This window comes from Hyla sarda, chromosome 3 (genome assembly GCF_029499605.1).
Source record: "Hyla sarda isolate aHylSar1 chromosome 3, aHylSar1.hap1, whole genome shotgun sequence".
NCBI classification, from domain to species: Eukaryota; Metazoa; Chordata; class Amphibia; order Anura; family Hylidae; genus Hyla; species Hyla sarda.
The window spans coordinates 247,299,738-247,322,119 of record NC_079191.1 but is presented as its reverse complement, the minus strand read 5'-3'; the positions used below and the strand labels follow the sequence as shown (position 1 = coordinate 247,322,119).

Sequence of the window (22,382 nt, the reverse complement as noted above, 5' to 3'; positions counted from 1 at the left end):
TAAACATTAAGTATCACTGGGTGTGTAATTGTACGAACTATTAAAATATAACATGATGTATCCCATACGGTAATGATGTAAACATCAAAAAAATACCACACGGCAGAATTGCAATTTTTATAATATCCCAGGAAAAAAAAAAAAGGAAAAAAGCAATTAAAAAGTCAGATCAATACTAAAATGGTACCGATACAAAAAACAAATTAGGGCGTAAAAAAATGTGCCCTCATACAGCCTGGTATGCAAAATTTTAAAAAGCTACAGGGGTCAAAAAATGGCAATTAAAAAATTTCAAAAAAGTTCCAAATTTTTTTTAAAATTTGTAAACATGACAGAAACCATACAAATCTGGTATTGCTGTAATCAGGCTGGCCTAAAGTATCAAAATAACATGTTATCTCAACCACAAGGTAAATTGTGTAGAAAAGAAAACCACTAAATTATCTTTTACTATTTCAATTTCACTTCACTGAATATATTATATATTTATTTATTTTTTTGGTTCGGAGAATATGTTAATGAAAAATTAAAAGGTATCATTATAGTAGGTAGTTATGGCTATTATAGGGCGAGGAGGAAAAAAGGAGTGTAAAAGTGAAAACTGGTCCGGACAAGTGGATCGTCATGAGGGACAAGTAGATCTTGCGGATCTCGTGGACAAGTAGTTTTTTTATAAAAATTTCCACATCCCTGCCTCTAGGACATATATCATTGTCATATGTTAGCCTCATGCTGGAGTGACTATATCCCTTAGGCCTTAATCTTAGTACTCTACCTACACACATTGTACACTGAAAAAATGTAGAGCTTACACTTAAACAGGTGAATTAAAATCCAATTTTGATTTTCACATATTTAAAATATGACAGAGTTCTTCAGACAGGATCTACCAATATAAGCAAATGGAGCTTAGGGTTCAATAATGTTGTATCACTAAGCACTATTTATATGCAATGTCAATATATCCCAAAGAATTATAATGTCTAATACAGCTCTACAACTATTTATGCAATCGGTGCCCCCGATATTTCGGAACACACTCCTGCAAAATACAGTCAGGTACCTCAACCTGCCACAGTACTACATATCATTAAGGTGCATGTATACATAAAGTGCTGAGATTATCCTCACCCATTGTATCTAGAATCACACCGCTCCACTTCTACTGGTAGATCCTGTTATATTTTAATTATGTGAAAATAAAAATGGATTTTAATTCACCTATTTAAGTGTAAGCTCTACATTTTTTCAGTGTACAATGCTACGAGCGTACGTAGAGCATAACTGCTACGAGCGTACGTAGAGCATAACTGCTACAAGCGTACGTAGAGCATAACTGCTACGAGCGTACGTAGAGCATAACTGCTACGAGCGTATGTAGAGTATAACTGCTATGGGGGAGATTTATCAAAGCCTGTTCAGAGGAAAAGTTGCTGAGTTGCCCATAGAAACCAATCAGATCATTTCTTTCATTTTTGAAAAGGCCTGTGAAATTATAAATGCTACGAGCATATGTACAGTATAAATGCTACGAGCGTATGTACAGTATAAATGCTACGAGCGTATGCACAGTATAAATGGTCCGAGCGCATGTACAGTATGAAAGCTATGAGTGTATGTACATTATAAATGCAAACAAGCGTATGAAAAGTATAAAGCTACAAGTGAATGTAAAATACAAGCAACTAGTGCACGTACAGAACATACGCTATTTTTTATTTCTTTCTTTCAATGTAACAGAAGTCAGCAGTGACAGGACACGTAAATGCGACAATTGACACATCAGTGACAGGACATGTAAATGCAACTGTTATGATTCAATGTAACGGAAGTCAGCAGTGACAAGACAAGTGTAAAAGCACAATGTCATGCAAATCATCAGTGATAGTATATGTATATGCAACACTAGTGACACAATGCAACAGAAGTCAGCAATAACAGAACATATGTAAAATGTAACTTTTAGTGACAATGTAACGGAAGTCAGCAGTGACAGAACATATGTAAATGCAACTACTAGTGACAATGTCATGGGAGTCAGCAATGACAGAATATATAGAAATGCAACTACGTTGACACAATGTAACAGAAGTCAGCAGTGACAATTTTTTTATTTTTTTATTTAACCAAGATTTATGCACACAGTGCAGGACAGTAACGCTTGAGGGGACCAATACCAGTGCAGCATAAAGTATGACACTATCCTGGGTATAGGCAGGTCGGCACTGTGAAAGTCGGTGCCAGGGATCTAGTAAAGTCCAATGGAGGTAAAGGAATCCCGGCACTCAATGGATGGTGAAGAAATGTTGCTATTTATTTAAAGCATAAATTGCATAACATATATAATGCAGCATGCGTTCCGGCTATACAGAAGCCTTTTTTTCAACTGCATAACCTTACAATGGGAAATGGACGCTATTTATATGTGCCTGACCGGCACAATCAGCGTCATCACCAAACCTCCCATAAGTGAGCATCATAACTAGAGATGAGCGAACTTCCAGTAATTTGATTCATCATGAATTTCTCAGCTCGGCAGTTGCCGACTTTAGCCTGCATAAATGAGTTCAGCTTTCAGGTACTCCGGTGGGCTGGAAAAGGTGGATACAGTCCTAGGAGAGAGCCTCCAGCCCACCGGAGCACCTGAAAGCTGAACTCATTTATGCAGGATAAAGTCAGCAACTGCCGAGCCGAGAAGTTTGTGATGAATCGAATTACTGTAACTTCGCTCATCTCTAATCATAACACATCAAAAAAACACATGTGACATTTTCATGAATGGAGTTCAAACCACAACAGTAGTACTTGAAGATGGTATCTGTCAGCCGCTGCAACTGGAGAAAAACAACAGAGGAAAAATACTACAGGTGAGTAATGACTTATTTAGTATAGCAATTTCGACAACTCATAATCGTGGTTGAGACGACACTAGCTTGTGGATCCATTCCCCATCATTTTAAAGGAAAAAGGCCACACGAGCGATCAATTGAAATTTCAAGTGATTGATGAAGTTATTTCTCCTAGATGAGGTGGGAGATCAAAAAGCTTCCTGCAAGAAAAGAGGCTTTTTGGATCCACAAGCTAGTCACATTAGAACCCTGTTTTTCTCCAGTTGCAGCGGCTGACAGAGCAGTCTTCAAATACTACTGTTGTGGTTTCAACTCCATTCATGAAAATGTCACGTGTGTTTTTATGATGTGTTATGATGCTCACTTATGGGAGGTTCGGTGATGACGCTGATTGTGCCGGTCGGGCGCATATAAATAGTGTCCATTTCCCATTGTAAGGTTATGCAGTTGAAAAAGGCTTCTGTATAGCAGAAATGCGTGCTGCGTTATATATGTTATGCAATTTATGCTTTAAATAAATAGCAACATTTCTTCATCCATTGAGTGCCGGGATCCCTTTACCTCCATTAAAGTATGACACTAGCCATATGGAAAATCTGTGTAGTCTTCCCTCATGGTGTGTGATTTGCGCCGATCTCTTGCCGCTTCGGCAGCCGAGTGCACTAGCAGCCTCCTGCTCCCCTATACAGACCGCACCATCTCCATCCCTGCGCAGAGGCCAAGCCGTCAACGGCCATGGCAGAAGGTCCCCCAGAACAGGTCAGCAGAACCAGCCCCTTTATATAGGGGGGCCACCATAGCACGGATGTGACTTCTCCCGCTGGGAGCGGCCAGTATGGGCATCAGAAAGGACAATCTGATTGTGGCCAACACCGACCGGCACATGAGATGCAGCAAGAAGAAAGCCCTCCCAAAAACCTCCTCTCCATCGGGACTTGAAACGCCAGACTGCCTCGCTGGTAGCTCGAATCTCCTACGGTGACGTCAACGCCCATCGCAAAAACGCACAACACGCCCTGCCTGTGAGCAGGAGAGCGTTTATGTATACTCTTGGTGCAGATTTTTCCCCACAGACAGTCCACAGCTTATCTGCTGAGTGGGGCCCAATCCTTATGGCATTTTTACAGCCAAAAGCCCCCAACTACAGGTCTCCCTGTGTATACTTTAAAACAGGAAACCATGACATGTGAGACATTCTGTTTTCTTAATCCAGGAACGGTGCACACGACTTCCCTTGGGTGGAAAACACAATGAAGCCAGAAGAAGCTATAGCTTTTAAATATTGTCTAAATCTCTAACTAGCAGGGGGTCCCTGTTTACAGTATTCAATGGTCAAACAGGAACTGTCACGGAAGGAATAAGATACACTGGATCTCTCCATGTTGCCTTTCCTACAATAAACCAACTTGCTGTATATATAAAACTTTCCCTAAAATGTGGCCACCTATATCCCAGGAAGTGGCTTTTTGCGGTCATTTTCTACTAGAATTATCTACACTGTAAAATGGATTCACTGAGTGACCAATGGATTCAACAATATCCATTCTGGCTTAAAGTGCAGGGTACCCAGCGATATACCCCCCTTTATCAAAAAAGTATATGCACAACCCCGGACAATTTGAATAGCTACTGAGTATTTTAAAAAGAGCTACATCAAGATGTAAACTACCGTATATATTCGAGTATAAGCCGAGTTTTTCAGCACGATTTTTCGTGCTGAAAACGCCCCCCTTGGCTTATACTCGAGTGAACTCTCCACCTGTCAATCCCTTCTCAGTGGTCTTCAACCTGCGGACCTCCAGATGTTGCAAAACTACAACTCCCAGCATGACCCCCCCTTAGTTTTCTACTCACCTCCCCTCGGTGGGAAGGAAGGGTGAGCTGGTCTGGGCCATCAATGCTGCAGGGACCATCCGGTGGGGAGGGTTAGTCATTCCAGACTAGTGACGTTGCCTTGACGTCGTCACACAGGGACGTCCCTGCGCATGAACGTCCCTGTCAAGGCAACATCACTAGTCCGGGGCCGGCCCGGAGCGGAGAAGAGTGCCTCCCAGTGAAGATGGACAGCCCGGAATGACTAACCCTCCCCACCGGACATGCTTGGAGTTGGAGTTTTGCAACATCTGGAGGTCCGCAGGTTGAGGACCACTGATTGAAGGGATTGACAGGTGGTGATGATGAAGGGGGAGGAGGGGGGGATGATGACAGGGTGATGACGGGGGTGTTAATGACGGGGTCTGGATGATGACAGGGGGGGGGGGGGGATGATGTATTTCCCACCCTGGGCTTATAGTCGAGTCAATAACTTTTCCTGGGTTCTTGGGGGGAAATTAGGGGCCTTGGCTTATATTCTGGTCGGCTTATACTCGAGTATATACGGCATGAATTTACACATAGAAAACATTTTGACATATGAACTGTTTTTCAAGCCTGTTAACATATAATGTGTGTTATATAATATACTTTATATCTGATATCAGCTCACAGAAAAATAAATGCCAAAGTGACAACAACCAACAACCACAACAGTCATTATACACAGAGACAGATAACCAGTTATCGCTCTTTCTAGCTGACCTTGCAGTCACACAATAGTTTCTATCACTATTTCCCACCCTTATTACAGGTTTCATAACAAAATTCACATTACGTGTCAGTGGAAAGAAGCAATAGTCAGAAAACCAGTCTGCAGAGTATCTCAGACAGTGACTAACAAAAAGATCTAAACCATATATATGACTCTATAATTAGTAATGTATCAATGAAACCAACATACTACCTAGTCCTATACTAGGATGTCCATCATGACTGCTACTTACAGGTGGAATATACACAAGATTATATAGTACTATGTCAGCCGCATGATTCATCGGTAGAAAAGCATGTACTACGAGTAACATTTATAAGTCTGTGTTCACATAGTGACTATTGTTCACATTCAACATATCGGAAACTTTCCCAGCACATATGTCAAATGTATCCACAAGTCCCCATTTACCATGGTGGCCGAAAGTGTGTCCATCTGGCCTTCATATCTTTGTCTGTATGAATTGTAACAACATCACATAGCTCCTTTTTCCTTTGACTAATGTAATCCTTTCCTAAACAAGAAAGGAACTGCCAAAAGTCACCCGTAGAGGAAGATATTGACAATCACAGACTCTTTTCTACCATATTTTCCTTCATGACACAGACGTTCAGAAGCCCCTCTCACACACAATGGAACTCGAATTAATAGGTAACCCTGGCATACCACTCATAACTCCTAACAATTATTTAGCACTTTCACTTCCTACTCTGCCCCTGATGCCCCCTCCCACATTTGTCATCTCAGCTGAGGACTTTGCCACATATTTCAAACACAAGACTGACATTATAGAAAGGGTCAACCCTGTAAACAACTGCTCAGCGCTCTTCACCTCACTGAGGAGACGTTTTCTACCCTACTGTCCACACCTGTGCACCTGACCCAAACTTATCACCGACCTTACTAGTGTTTATATTCCAACCCTAAGGCTATGTTCACACAGGGGGAATGTCTGCATGGGAATTTTCACCCGACAGAGGATTGCCGGCAGAACATTCCGGCACTAGGGCTGCTTGGATATATGCCGTCTCATAGATGCCAATGCATTTTCGTGTAGAGTCCATAGAAAGAACAGACATGTCACCTGATCAGGCCATTTTGACCCTATAAATCAACAGCTAAGTATTGGCAGCAAAAAGCCAGCATTCATTCTTTTAGCCCTCCCCCCGCTACGTTCGGGCTGTGTAGTAGGCCCAAAGATCGGCGCCAGTTTGCGGACAGCATCAGGACGTCTAATAGGTCCTCTCTCCCTTTTCACTAGTATGTCAGTTCATGTTTTGACTAAAAAATATTGATCAAAGTACTAGATGTGATCCCAGCTTATATGGGGTCCTGAGGATTCCTTGGAAAAGTTTTAGAGTAGGGAAACATATTTAGCTGCGGCATATTTTTCTACCCATTAAAGTCACTGGGTAGCATAATCAGCTGCGTATTTTGCTACCCACTGTCTTTAATGGGTGGGGAAATACGCAGCAGCAAATCCACAGCAAAGTATGGCGCATGTGACCCTACCCTCACTTGCATTTTCCACACCAAGACACAATCCTGATACGAAGCTGTCAGCCTGGTTTATTGGAATACATCACAACATAACATAGTAGGCTCAGAAGTGATTTAAACAGGAGTCCAAGAAATGCTTTCTTCACATTAATTTATTATAGGTCGTAGTGAAGTATAAAACAGATTTCTCAAAGTTAGTGCAATACTAAAGTAGAGCAGCTGCCCATCACAACCAATACGCAACTCCGGAGGAAAACATTTTATGGTGTCAGAAAGTTAAACAGATTTGTAAAATACTTCTATTTAAAAAATCTTAATCCTTCCAGTACTTATCAACTGCTGTAAGCTCCACAGGAAGTTCTTTTCTTTTTCAGTTTCTTTTCAGTCTGACCACAGTGCTCTCTGCTGACATCTCTGTCCATGTCAGGAACTGTCCAGAACAGGAGAAAATCCCCATAGTAAACCTATCCTGCTCTGGACAGCTCCGAAAATGGACAGAGGTGTCAGCAGAGAACACTGTGGCACTGAAAAGAAATGAAAAAAGATAAGAACTTCCTGTGGAGCATACAGCAGCTGATAAGTACTGGAAGGATTAAGATTTTATAATAGAAGTAATTTACAAATCTGTTAACTTTCTGGCACCAGTTGATTTAAAAAAAAAAAAATATGTTTTCCACTGGAGTACCCCTTTAAGGACCTTTTACACACACCGATTATAATGAGTGTTCCTAAGAATATTTGTTCCTGATAGTTGGCCCGTGTTAGGGTGCGTTCACATGTTCAGATTTTTTAATGCAATTATTGAATACAAAGCCAGGAACAGATCATGAGTAGACAACATGTATCATGAAGAGTGAGAAGTATCCTCTTTTCATATCCATTCCTGGCTTTGTATTCAATCATTGCAATTAAAAACCTGAACATGTGAACACAGCCTAAAAAGGGACAGCAATCGGCCAACAATCAAGCAAATACTTGCTTGTCGGCTGATTAGATCTTTCGTGCGCCCATTTACATTATGGATATTGGTCCAAATTCACAGTGTAAACATGTGATCTGCGGCCAACAGTGATGGGTTTAAAGGAACAGGAACGATCAGGCGATTGTGCAGCCAGGAATCACAATCCATTGAGCCTTGTGGAAGCTCAGTACATGAGCGCCGATCACCAAGGTCATTGGGGGAATCATCGGACATGAAAAAAAGCTTTTAGTAGAGGTATGTCTGCTTTTAGAGTGTTAAAACTCTGCAGTATATATCAAAACCAACTACAGAATACCAAACTTTATCCGATGCCCAAACATCTAACCGTCCCTATTTAAAGGGGTACTCCGGTGGAAAACTTATTATTATTTTATTTTTATTTTTTTAATCAACTGGTGCCAGAAAGACAAACAGATTTGTAAATTACTTCTATTAAAAAATCTTAATCCTTCCACTACTTATTAGCTGCTGAATACTACAGAGGAAAATTCTTTTCTTTTTGAAACACAGAGCTCTCTGCTGACATCATGACCACAGTGCTCTCTGCTGATACCTCTGTCCATTTTAAGAACTATCCATAGTAGGAGAATATCCTCATAGAAAACATATGCTGCTCTGGACAGTTCCTAAAATGGACAGAGATGTCAGCAGAGAACTCTGTGTTTCAAAAAAAGCTAAGCTACAACTCCCAGCATGTTGGACTATATAGTATAGGTCAGTGTATCCCAACCAGGGGTGCCTCCAGCTGTTGCAAAACTACAACTCCCAGCATGTTGGACTATATAGTAGTATATAGTATAGGTCAATGTTTCCCAACCAGGGGTGCCTCCAGCTGTTGCAAAACTACAACTCCCAGCATGCCCGGACAACCAACGGCTGTCCAAGAAATGCTGGGAGTTGTAGTTTTGCAATAGCTGGAGACACCCCTGGTTGGGAAACACTGGTATAGGTTATGGTGCAACATTCGGGAGTTTGAGGATTGGTTGGATAAATACCGGCCATTGCATTACTGGTACTTTCATATAAAAATACCGGCAGGGTGGCAAAAAAAAAAACGGCTGAGCCGGTAAAATACCGGCCAGGTGGCAACCCTAGCCAAAACCAGGAGTGGATGCAAAACACAGAATATGGTGCATATGTCTCTGTCTTTCCACTACTGGCTAATAACAATGACCAAAATACTACATGTGAACCCAGCCCAATGGTTGAAAGTCCTATGGATTCTTTGAAAAGGTTTACTTGCTTCTTTCACACAATGATACAATTCTTATGGCCCTTACACATAGAAAAAAAAAATATTGGGCAAATCAGCATCTATAGTAACGCTCATTCACGACAACCAACCCATGTAAAAGTGCCACCCATCAGAAAACATTCATTGGCTAAATCTCTGGAGCGGCCATTTAAATATTATTGTTGGACACACATGACCTGTGTGAACAGGGGGCGTACGGCAGTCTGATGAATTTAATGGGCTGCACGATTGAACTAGCCTTTTAAGAGGGTCAACAAATGAGCGAGAGTGAGAGCTGCGCTATCCTGTTACTGTCAACACAAAAAAATATGTCTGCCCAGCCAATCACGGGCCGAAACGTTTTTTTTCTGCGTGTCAACACAAAGGGGGAGATTTATCAAAACCTGTCCAGAGCAAAAGTTGCTGAGTTGCCCATAGCAACCAATCAGATCGCTTCTATTATTTTATTTTTTTAAAGGCCTCTGAAAAATGAAAGGAGAGATCTGATTGGTTGCTATGGTCACCTGCACCACTTTTTCTACACAAGTTTTGCGCAATGGAACCTACTTAGCTGCAATGCAGAATGATCCCTAGGGTGATCCAGTGATATTTGGTCACTTAATCCCTGTCACGGCCAAAGATGCAGTTCAGCCCTAGCCAAAGTGCGGAATTCCGCAGGAATATTCCATATAGACATTGCGCTGCAGCAGAGTACTATTGATTTCAATGGGATTCTGCTGCACTCTTTACACAGAATTTCCGATTCTCGAATCCGCAAAAAGAATAAAACTGGTCTATTCTTTTTGCGGATTTTAATGAAGATTCATTGCCATCTATGAGACGGCGCATTTTTGAGCGGTCCTAGCACCTGCCGGATTATTCAAATATGCGTAATGTCTGTATGTGTTCTTTCTGCTGAACTACTCTGGATATTATGGTCATCACACAGAGCAAAGGAAACCTGATAAAACAGAACTAACCCGAGTGTGAGGAACAGAACCCGTCAATAAAAAAGTGCAAGAATAAGGCTGGGTTCACACCACGTTTTTGCAATACAGTTCCCGTATACGTTTTCAATGTGAAAACCGTACGGAACCGTATTGAAAACCGTATGTATTGACTCTCCATTGAAGACCGTATGCCAAAAGATGCATCAGGTTGTGTCCTTTTGGCATCCTGCACAGTTTTGTCAGTATTTTTTCCCGTACCAAAACCGTAGCCTACCACGGTTTTTGGTCCGGGTGAAAAACCGTATTGAAACGTATACTTTTTTTTTAAACATGGGAGTCAATGGAAACTGTACAGAACTGTGTGTGCGTACGGTTCCATCCGGTTTTCACCATACGGTTTTTTACTTTGCACAGTTTTTTTCTTGGAATTTCAATCAAACAAGTGAAACTTTATTCATAATGTAGTGAAAAGCTAAAAACTTATACTTTTTTTCTTAAAAAAATTGATGCAGCCGGACATAATTTTTCAAACCGTATACAGTTTTCAGCTGTATACGGATAAAAATTTGTACACACGTTTTGATACAGTTTAGCCAGATTTTGAGGAAAAAGTATTTTTTAATCAAAAACCTGATACGGGAACTGTATTGCAAAAACCTGGTGTGAACCCAGCCTAAGCGTGGGTTCACGCCATGATTTTACTATACGGTTTCGGCATACGGTTTCATAAAAAAAAAAAAAAAACGTATGCAACCGTACAGAAAACCGTGCCCATAGACTTCCCATTCAAAACCGTATGCACCATAATGTATACTGTTGTCTCCGTTTTTCAAACCATACAGTTTTTAACTTTTTTTCCCGGACAGAAAACAGTGGCCTACCATGGTTTTGGTCCAGGTGAAAAACCGTATTAGGCTGGGTTCATGCTACGATTTGTAACTACGGTTCCCATATATGTCTGGGAGGAGGGGGGGGGCAGGGCTTAAACGCGTTGCCCGCACTCAGCCGTATTCGGGAACCGTATTTAATGCATGTCTATGAGCCGACCGGAGTGAACCGCAGCCACCGGTAGGCTGCTTTTTCGGCCGTGGTCGACCACGTTTTTGCCTGCGGTCGAGAAACCGCATAAGGCCGAAAACGCAGCCGACCGGAGGCTGCGGCCCACTCCGGTTGGCTCATAGACATGCATTAAATACGGTTCCCGAATACGGCTGAGTGGGGGCGCCGTGATTAAGCCCCGCCCCTCCCCGCCGTATACGGGAACCGTACAAATCGTAGTGTGAACCCAGCCTTAAACCTTATAAGTTTTTTTTAACATGGGAATCAATGGGAACCGTACAGAACCGTATGTGCGTACAGTTCGGTTTTCACCATACGGTTTTTGACATTGCACAGTTTTTTTCTTGGAATTTCAATCAAACAAGTGAAACTTTATTCATAATGGAGTGAAAAGTTAAAAACGTATACTGTTTTTTTTCTTAAAAAAAACAGATGCAACTGGACATCATTTTTCAAACGTATACAGAGAGAAATTTGTACACACGTTTTGAAACAGTTTTGAGGAATCCGTTTTTCAAAAACCTGATACGGGAAGTGTATTGCAAAAACGTGGTGTGAACCCAGCCTAAGGGTACGTTCAGACGTGCAGATTTTTGCAGCGTATTTCGCTGCGGATCCGCCGCTGAAGGACCTCCTATATGCTGCCTTTATACGTGCCTGCTCGGAGTAGCAATACGCCGCTACGAGCAGACACACTGCAATGTGCGAGTCGCCACACGCATGCGCATTATACGCGCACATTGTGGCAGCTCTCGGTCTAGCTCATTGAGCAGGGGAAGTGGCCGCGATGTGTGCGAGTACACCGCAAATGCGCGGCGACTCGCACATCGCAGTGTGTCTGCTCAGAGCGGCGTATTGCCGCTCCAAGCAGGCACATTTAAGGGCACCATACAGAGGTCCTTCAGCGGCGGATCTGCAGCGTAAAATACGCTGTAAATCCACACGTGTGAACATACCCTAATATTGACTAAGTATTTGCAGATATGATGCACAGGATTTGATGTGCAGGATTTTCTGCTGCAGATTTCAATGTAAACTAAATGACTGAGCGCAGCTTCTAATCTGCAGTTACAAATCCTGCGCATCAAATCTGCGCAGGATCCTGTATGTGTGAACGCACCCTAAACGCACCTGAACGCACCCTAAACATGAAATGGCTTGAGTATTAGTAACTGTCGGGAGAGAATTGTATCAATTGAAGCCATAAACTTCACTACCAGTCGTATTAGCCCCACTACCTACAAGTTTATGGCCAGCTTAAATGAGGGGATAGCCTGGGTCAGTGGTGTTCAAAGCCAGGAGCAGGATTAACCCTTCGCTACTTCAGCACTCTACATCCACCCAGATATATTGCCAGCTGATCACACAATATATACCATATATATACCAGTCTATGTAGTCACAATGTCCAGGCACCACCAATTGAAAGTTTGTGAATAACTAATTAATTTAATTATTTTTCTTTAAATCCTGACTGATCTTCTATGCAGTGATCAGCGGTCATGGAGAGAAATACCTGGCAGCGAGGCAGTCAATGTAAGCCTATACAGTGCTGTCTATGGGACACTGCATTTATTACCAGAAGGAGACGGAAAATCAATGTCTTCTTGTGACTTGTAAGAGTCAAGTTCTTCTAACCATCCTTAGTAATAAATACGCTGCATAACCCTCATGTACCTGCTCAACCTGAAAGACAGACAATGAGCTGACAATGAGCAGCTTTGGAAACATTAGAAACCTAAAAAGCTGAATGACACCAGATAATGCAGCTATTAAAGCATCTACAGCAGTCACCCAGCTTTCCTACAGCTTTGATACCATCACTACTACACACATTCCATAGTGTGGGTGAGCTGTATTAGTAATTTTATAGCTCTGCACTCAGCTTTCCTACAACTAGGATACCATCACATTCCATAGAGTGGGTGAGCTGTAATGGTGATTTTTATGGTTGTGTACTCAGCTTTCCTACAACTCTGATACCATCACATTCCATAGTGTAGGTAGGTGTGCTGATTTATGGCTCTTCACCCAGCTTTACTACAACTGATATGATCACATTCCATAGTGGAGGTGTGCTGATAAACTTCACCCAGCTTTCCTATAACTGATACAAAAATGTCATAGTGTGGAAGGGCTATCATAGTGATCTTATGGCTCTTCACCCAGCTTTCCTACAACTCTGATACTATCACATTCTTAAGTGTAGGCGTGCTGATAATGACCTTATGGCTCTACCACCCAGCTTTCCTACAACTCTGATACTATCACATTCTTAAGTGTAGGCGTGCTGATAATGACCTTATGGCTCTACCACCCAGCTTTCCTACAACTCTGATACCAGCACATTCCATAGTGTAGGTGTGCTGATTTATGGCTCTTCACCCAGCTTTACTAAAACTGATACTTTCACATTCCATAGTGGAGGTGTGCGGATAATAATCTTCTGGCTCTTCACCCAGCTTTCCTATAACTAACACCATAACTACTACACACATTTCATAGTGTGGAAGGGCAATCATAGTGATCTTATGGCTCTACCACCCAGCTTTCCTACAACTCTGATAGCCTGACATTCCATAGCGTATGTCAGCTGTTGTAGTGATCGTCACCCAGCTTCCCCAGGGACAGATAAGAAAAGGTTACACTAAATATTGACACAATTACGTCCCTGAAGGGAGTGGGGCAGTACTTCACAGACTACCAGCTCATAGGAAAGACTATTACACGAATCCGGGACAGAGTTACCACAACAGGTAAAAAGAGAGTAACTCACCCAGGGTCTCCGCCAGCAGCAGGGCAGGGGCTGTGAGCCATAGTCCCAGCAGGGGCAGCAGTCCGGTCCCCGGATGGCTCCAGCAGGCACCTCTGACCCCGGCCATTACTCTCCACTTCACCCAAGAAGTTCCCAGCAGTCTGAGTCTCATAGGAAAACGATATGGTCCCCGCACAGCCCCGGCCTCTCCATTCAGGGGCGCTGTACATAAGTATGAGGGGAGCTCACCTCAGAGTGCGCGCTCTACTACCGCACCGACTGACACTCAGCACCGTGCTCCTCCCGGGGAGGGGAAGCCGCTCTGTTATGGACGGAGCTCTGCCCCCTGCCGGTCAACGAGGTTAGAGCAGACTGGGGCGACAACCTGGAAGGCAGCGTTTCCCAACCAAGGTGCCTCCAGCTGTTGCAAAACTACAACGCCCAGCATGCCCGGACAGCCTTCGGCTGTCCGGGCATGCTGGGCGATGTAGTTTTGCATCAGCTGGAGGCACCCTGGTTGGGAAACATTGCTGTAAACTAAAATGAATATCCCAAATACTAAACTAAATATTAAGGTAATACTGTGAGGGCCAAAGTAATAGCATAAATACTAAACTAATGGTATAAATAGTAAAGTGTTATAAATGATGAACTAAAAGTATTAATACTAAAGTATATAGTATAAATACTTACTGTATAATAGTCGTAGCCATTATTTTGGTCAGTATTGTAGGCAAAACCATTAATGGGTTAAAACACAGACAACTCTTAAAATCTTCCATTATAGTTTTTCTGTGTTTTGACTGAAAATACTGGAAAAAAAAAATGATGGCTGGCATTTATCATTGTAGGTGTAAGTGAAGCATTTATCATTGTAGGTGTAAGTGAAGCATTTATCATTGTAGGTGTAAGTGAAGCATTTATCATTGTAGGTGTAAGTGAAGCATTTATCATTGTAGGTGTAAGTGAAGCAGTTATCATTGTAGGTGTATGTGAAGCATTTATCATTGTAGGTGTAAGTGAAGCAGTTATCATTGTAGGTGTAAGTGAAGCATTTATCATTGTAGGTGTAAGTGAAGCATTTATCATTGTAGGTGTAAGTGAAGCATTTATCATTGTAGGTGTAAGTGAAGCATTTATCATTGTAGGTGTAAGTGAAGCAGTTATCATTGTAGGTGTAAGTGAAGCAGTTATCATTGTAGGTGTATGTGAAGCATTTATCATTATAGGTGTAAGTGAAGCAGTTATCATTGTAGGTGTAATTGAAGCATTTTTCTACACCTTTTTTGTGTGCTGGTAATGTGTAGGAGCACCAAATTTATTAATTGGTCACAGAGCATTTGATAAATTTTGTGCAGGTCACATTATCTGAAATTTCTCTCTTCACATACACCAAAAAGCTAAGCTAAGTCTGGGCTGGTGTAGTTTAGAGACTTTTCAGTGGCTTTGCGCCTTTTTTGCACCTTTTGATAAAAAGGCGCAGTTGATAAAACCCTTCCATATCAGTAGATTGCAACTCAAAATCAGCAGAAATGTGTAAACCAAAAGGCGCAAAAAAGGCGCAAAAACCCCTGCTTGTGCCTTTTTTAGACACAAAAAACAGTCTAAAGACAATGATAAATGTCGGCCTATATGTGAACCCAGCCTCAATGTAAAAGGGTTACTCTGTTCCCCAGCAACCGAAACATTGAGTTCCGAATGCTGTGTGTGGCCTTCCGCATTCACGCCTGCCCCTTCGTGACATCACGCCCCGTCATGTGACGTCACGTCCCGCCCCCTCAATCCATGTCTATGGCCGTCGCGCCCCCTTCCCATAGACTTTCATTGAGGGGCGGGCCATGACATCACGAAGGGGCGGGCAGGAACACGGAAGGCCACACACAGCGTTCAGAACTCAATGTTCCGGACGCTGGGGAGCGGAGTAACTCTTTAAGCTAATTCTCAAATACTAAACTAATACAACTACTACTTAGTACTCTAAACAAAAACTTAATACTACGGATACTAACCTAATATTATAAATATTACTATAAAATTGTGAAACTAACACTATAAATAATACATTTGTACAATAAAAAACTAAATACTGTAAAGAAGCAGCCTATAATGTGCTTACATAATCCACAAATTTGTACATAAAATGTACATTTCAGTGTACAGCACAGGAATATGTATATTAAATAGTAAATAAATATATATATATATATGTTTTTCTCTCATACCTCATAAACATATTAATGAAGAAACTGGAATAAAATTGTCTCTAAACTGTGTAAAACTAGAAAGTGTACCAGGAGCGGTCAGTCATATATATATATATATATATATATATATATATATATATATATATATACTAGCTGAGTACCTGGCATTGCCGGTTTTTCCTTCCTAATCCTTGTTGTGGAAGAAAATCAACAGAGGAAGCTTTTGACTTCATATCCCATCACTATATATGGTTGTCATCATATCCCAACCCCATATCCCGTCCTGCTATCCCATCCTCCTATCTCGACCTCCTATCCCGACCTCCTATCCCGACCTCCAATCCCGACTTCCAATCTCGACCTCCAATCCCGACCTCCTATCCCATCCTCCTATCCCGACCTCATATCTCATCCTCCTATCCCGTCCTCCTATCCCGTCCTCCTATCTCGACCTCCTATCCCCTCCTCCTATCTCGACCTCCTATCCCGTCCTCCTTTTCCTTCCTCCTATCTCAACCTCCTATCCGGACCTCCTATCCGCACCTCCTATCTTGACCTCCTATCTCGACCTCCTATCCCGTCCTCCTATCCCGTCCTCCTATCCCATCCTCCTATCCCATCCTCCTATCTCGACCTCCTATCTCGACCTCCTATCCCGACCTCCTTTCCCATCCTCATATCTCCACCTCCTATCCCGACCTCCTTTTCCGTCCTCATATCTCGACCTCTTATCCCGACCTCCTATCCCAACCTCCTATCCCGACCTCCAATCCCGACCTCCAATCTCGACCTCCAATCCCGACCTCCTATCCCGTCCTCCTATCCTGACCTCATATTTCGTCCTCCTATCCCGTCCTCCTCTTTCGACCTCCTATCCCGTCCTCCTATCTTGACCTCCTATCTCGACCTCCTATCTCGACCTCCTATCCGGACCTCCTATCCCGACCTCCTATCTCGACCTCCTATCTAAACCTCCTATCCTGTCCTCCTATCCCATCCTCCTATCCCGATCTCCTATCCCGACCTCCAATCCCAACCTCCAATCTCGACCTCCTATCCCGACCTCCTATCCCGTCCTCCTATCCAGACCTCATATATCATCCTCCTATCCTGTCCTTCTATCCTGTCCTCCTATCTCGACCTCCTATCCTGTTCTCCTATCCCGTCCTCTTATCTCGACCTCCTATCTCGACCTCCTATGTCGACCTCCTATCCCGACCTCCTATCCCGTCCTCCTATCTCGTACTCCTATCCCGTACTCCTATCCCATCCTCCTATCCCATCCTCCTATCCTGACCTCCTATCCTGACCTCCTTTCCCGTCCTCATATCCCGACCTCCTATCTCGACCTCCTATCTCGACCTCCTATCCTGACCTCCTATCTCGACCTCCTATCCCGACCTCCTATCCCGTCCTCCTATCCCGACCTTGACATTTGAGGCCCTGTTGCAGATTGTGCATCAGGGCCCAGAAGCTACAAGCTACGCCTCTGGATAGGAGGTCCTGAGAGGAACACATCTACCATTTATAGCTACGCCTCTAACTGAACACTATTCCTTTATGCTAATGTTTTGCACTGGTCTCAATCCTGACATCCCGTTCTACAATACTATCATCAATGTTTAATATTAATAGTTAGTCTTATGCCAAAGTATATAAATTCAGAGTTTCAAGAAGTTTCCAACATTTTCTATCATTCCAAAACCCTCCAAACATGTCAAGAGCTATGGGTCAACCATTCTACCAAAACAACACATATAGCATTCCACAGACATTGAGGCTAAAAGGTGTCATCTTCTGAGACACATTCACTGGAAATATGTTCACATTTGTCTTTAAGCAGCCATCACACACATTCCTGCTCTAGCACCTAGGCTGGCCATAGACCGAAGATAACCGTCAGCTGAACAGCTGTCCTGCTCATAAACATGCATGCCTGGATTGGACGAATGTGCATATATATGTCTGTAGGTTTCTTCCTCTGGTGGCAATTATTTCTCGGAGAAACAAAAAAATGAAGCCAGTTAAGAATCTATTGCATAAATGTTGGGGCTACAGTGAACGTGCACTATTGGTATAAGAATATTAATGCCAGTATCGGGTGCTTATACCCCCTTAATAGTAAGCCAATAGCTGACAACTATTATCCTATTTAACTGAGCAGCTCAAATCATTAGTCTAAAGCTGAGTGTTCCTATTGGTGGAAAGAAGGATCAAGCATGTTGTATTTCAACATTCCAAATTCCTAAAACGTATTAGATATTTGTTGTTTAAACCCTCTGATTTTAGCAGAACTGGCTTACAATCTAACCCAGTGTTTCTCAAGCGCGGTCCTCAAGACCCCCCAACAGGTCATGCTTTCAGGATTTCCTTAGTCTTTCACAGGTGCTGATGCCTGATTCACTGACCATAATTACAGTATATCACCTGTGAAAGACTTAAATGGGTACTCTGCTGGAAACATCTTATCCCCTATCCAAAGGATCTCCAGCACGGCACCCCTGTCATTTGGTGCATGGAGTGAACTACGCTCCGTGCCCGTTGACTGGCGATGTGATCCGCCACGCCCCCTCCATTCACGTCTGTGGGGGGAGGCGTGGCGGCTATGTACCAGCCCATAGACATGAATGTGACGTCACAAATGCAGAAGCTGCAAGCTTCCGCTGCCGGCCAGGAGATCGCAGGGGTCCCCAGCGGTCTAGCATCATATCCCCTATCCTGGATAGGAGATAAGATGTTTCAAACAGAGTACACCTTTAAGGAAATCCTGAAAACATGACCTGTGGGAGGGACTTGAGGACTGCGCCTGAGAAACGCTGATCTAATGTGTATGGTGGCCTTTTGCACTCTGCTCCAATGGCTGAGGATAGAAGGATTGGGATGTTGGCTCTTAACTGCCTGATCCTTATGTATCTCAGGGAGATAAGTCTCTACGAGAGAAATCTGGCAGTGGCTTACTACCTCTTCATTAAGACCTTATGAATGCTGAGTCAAGCGTTTAGATGTATGGGGGATTGAGAAAGATAGCTGTTGGTCATCAAGTGTTTGGCTTCCACCTTTGTTACAGTATGTGCATGGCTAGCTTAATGCTCCCTAGACATGTGTTGCCAAAGGTGTCTGGAGCTTACCATCCTCTCCCCATTAGAATTCACTGTATGCACACTGTCAATATGGAAGATAGTTTTCGGCCTACACCTATTTTACGTCTATAGTCTTGCTGGTAGACTGCTGACTGATGCATGGTTGATTGCATGTATTCCCCAGTTTCACTAGAAACTCTCCTTCTTGTTTATCTTCTTTAGTCTTCAGCTAAGAAAGCTTCCGAATGACAAAAGACACCGCACACTTCTGTGCCTTTCTCTTTGTGATGTACCATGAAGAGGGCTCCATGCTGGGATTGAATGAATTAGCCACTAAGCAAATACAACACTGGAACTTTCATTTATTTGCTGCAATGCATTAGTTCATTTCTTCCAGCTGATGACAGGTAAACCCCATTCTATGGGAATACTATGATATAAAACTTGTCCACGTCAGTATATTTTACATCTTAAAATAGGTAGCGTTGTGTGTGCAAATATCTTCTATAAAAAGAACGGGCACATACTGACAAACATTCTTACTGTCTATAGTCATTGGAAATGGTGTTAACTAGATGAGAAATAATTACCATGGTGTGAACCATACGATAAATGAAACGTCTGGGGGAAGTGATAATTACATTCTGATGATGATGTATTGTGCAGGACGCAGTTTATATCCTATGTTCTAGACAAAGGGCTGACTATAGACAATTCTAAGAATCTGGGTAAATTCTTCATGTACAAGTATTTAAATGCTTAAACAGAACCTCCACAAACACAAAAAAAACACACACACACACTTTTTTTTTTTTTTAGGAGGGTGGGGGTGAGGTAATGGTTATCTTCACACCAACCTCATAAAAGTCAGATATATGCTATAAAGCTTAGGATTCAAGTAGTTATGATCAGTGCTTTCGAGGGCTGCTGCGTAAACACTACCAGGTGGCAAGTCTTCTGGCCTGTTAGAATTTTGATTGTAGGATCCAGATACGTCTCTGCTGCCCGGGATCCTCGCTCTCAGTCGCCGCCATCAAGTCGCTACGCACGCCGCTCCTATTGGATGATGGGACGGCGTGCCCCACGACGTGATGGCGATGAAGGAGAGCGCCGGCCATGCAGTGGATCCCGGCACAGAGCAGTCATTCACCGATCGGACACCGAGGAGGCAGGTAGGGTCCCTCCCAGTGTCCTGTAAGCTGTTCGGGACACTGCGATTTCACCGCGACAGTCCCGAACAGCCCGACTGAGCAGCTGGTTTAGTTTCACTTTCGCTACAGACGCGGCGGTCAGCTTTGATCGCCACGTCTGAAGGGTTAATACAGGGCATCACTGCGATCGTCAGTCTCAGATTTAATAGACATCATTTAAAAAACCCTCTATAGGCCCCTTTCACACTACAGGTATCATCCTGTAAAAACCTCCGTTATTACTCCTGGCAAAAAGTTCTGAAAACGGCCGTCAAAAAATCCCATTCATGTCAATGGGATTTTTTTGAATATCCTTTTGCATCAGGAATGTCCGTTTTTACTAATGTCAGTTATTTTTGGCGGCACAAAAGACGGTGCATGCACACATTTTTGGTCTGGCAAAAATAATGGTGAAAAAACAGCCGTTAAAATTTAACATTTGAAGTCTATGGGAAACGGATGTTAAAAAAAGAAACATCCGTTATCATCCGTTATTGTCCGTTTTTTTAACATCCGTACAGCTCAGTACAGCTTTACCATAAAGGGTTAAAAACCTGTTTAAAAAAACGGATGTAACTAGTAGTAACAGATAATACCGGATGAAACGGATAAACAACATCAGGTTTTTATAAGAAAAAAAACATTAAAAATAACATATGATGGTCATCAGTTATCATCCATTATTACTGTTACTGCATCCGGTTTTTTTTTCCATCCGTTATTGTAAAATAACAGCAGTAAAAAAGCAGGATGATACCTGTATTGTGAAAGGGGCCTTAAAGTAGCATTATATAGCAATACTGCTCTTTTAAGAGTTTATGTGTAGGATTTGTGCGGTTGAAGTAGAATTATTTCACATGGAGGTAAGACCAGAGTATCCAGTTGCTCAGGTTTATCCAGTAGTGAAGAGGACATTTTTTTTATTACAGGAAGAGGCAAACATTGTCCACCACTGTAAAATATTTCTAAACAGCCTTTGAAGTACAGGTAGTGCAGTGTTTACATGTTATTTATACACAAGCAGGAGTGTTTACAGCAAAATATTTTGGTACGTTCATAATTTCGGGCATTAACCCCTTAAGGACCAAGCCCATTTTCGTCTTTGCACTTTCATTTTTTCCTCCTCTCCTTCTAAAAATCTAATTTCCACCTGCAGACCCATATAAGGGCTTGTTGTTTGTGTCACCAATTGTATTTTTTAATGACGTCAATCATTTCATAACAAAATGTACGGTGAAGGAAATCAAAAAAAATACTTGTGGGGTGAAATAAAATAAAAAAAACACTCCTTTTTATCATTTTGGGGGCTTCCGTTTCTACACAGTGCAATTTTCTGTAAAAATGACAACTTATCTTTATTCTGTAGGTCCATATGGTTACAAGGTTTTATTTTATTTACTTTAAAAAAATTATAACTACATGCACAAAAATTAGTATGCCTAAACATTTCCTATTCTGACCGCTATAACTTTTAATTTTTCCGCATACGGGGCAGTATGAGGGCTCATTTTTTGTGCTGTGATCTGTAGTTTATATCAGTGCCATTTTTGTTTTGATGGGACTTTTTGATCGCTTTTTATTAAAAAATTTTTTTTATAGTATATGAAGTGAAATTAATTTTGGACTTTGGTAGTTTTTTACATGTACGCCATGAACCTTGTAGTTTAACTAACCTTATATTTTAATAGGTCAGACATTTATGCACGGGGCGGTACCACATATGATTATGTTTATTTTTTATTACATTATTTTATTTAAAAAAAATGGAAAAAGCGGGGTGATTCAAACTTTTATAAGGGAAGGGATTAATTCACTTTTATTAAGTCTTTTTTTTTTTTAGTTCCCTTATGGGGCTATACCATGCAATCTTGCAAACGCACACACAGTTCAATGCTGAGCTTTTAGCTCAGCATTGATCAGTGTTATCAGTGCTCTGCTGTGTAGTATTATCAGTGCTCAGTGCTCTGCTGTGTAGTGTTATCAGTGCTCAAT

The 22,382-nt window shown here is 42.2% G+C and overlaps 1 protein-coding gene across 1 annotated transcript in view; it reads right to left on the bottom strand.

The window, feature by feature from the left end:
• DCBLD1 (discoidin, CUB and LCCL domain containing 1) overlaps positions 1 to 14,226 on the bottom strand; it is a 71,203-nt gene extending 56,977 nt beyond the window's left edge. Inside the window, exon 1 of the mRNA XM_056566414.1 lies at positions 13,938 to 14,226. Within this exon, the coding sequence (XP_056422389.1) occupies positions 13,938 to 14,088 (151 nt within the window). The 5' untranslated portion in view covers positions 14,089 to 14,226. The remainder of the gene's footprint in view (positions 1 to 13,937) is intronic.
• Positions 14,227 to 22,382: the final 8,156 nt, after the last annotated feature.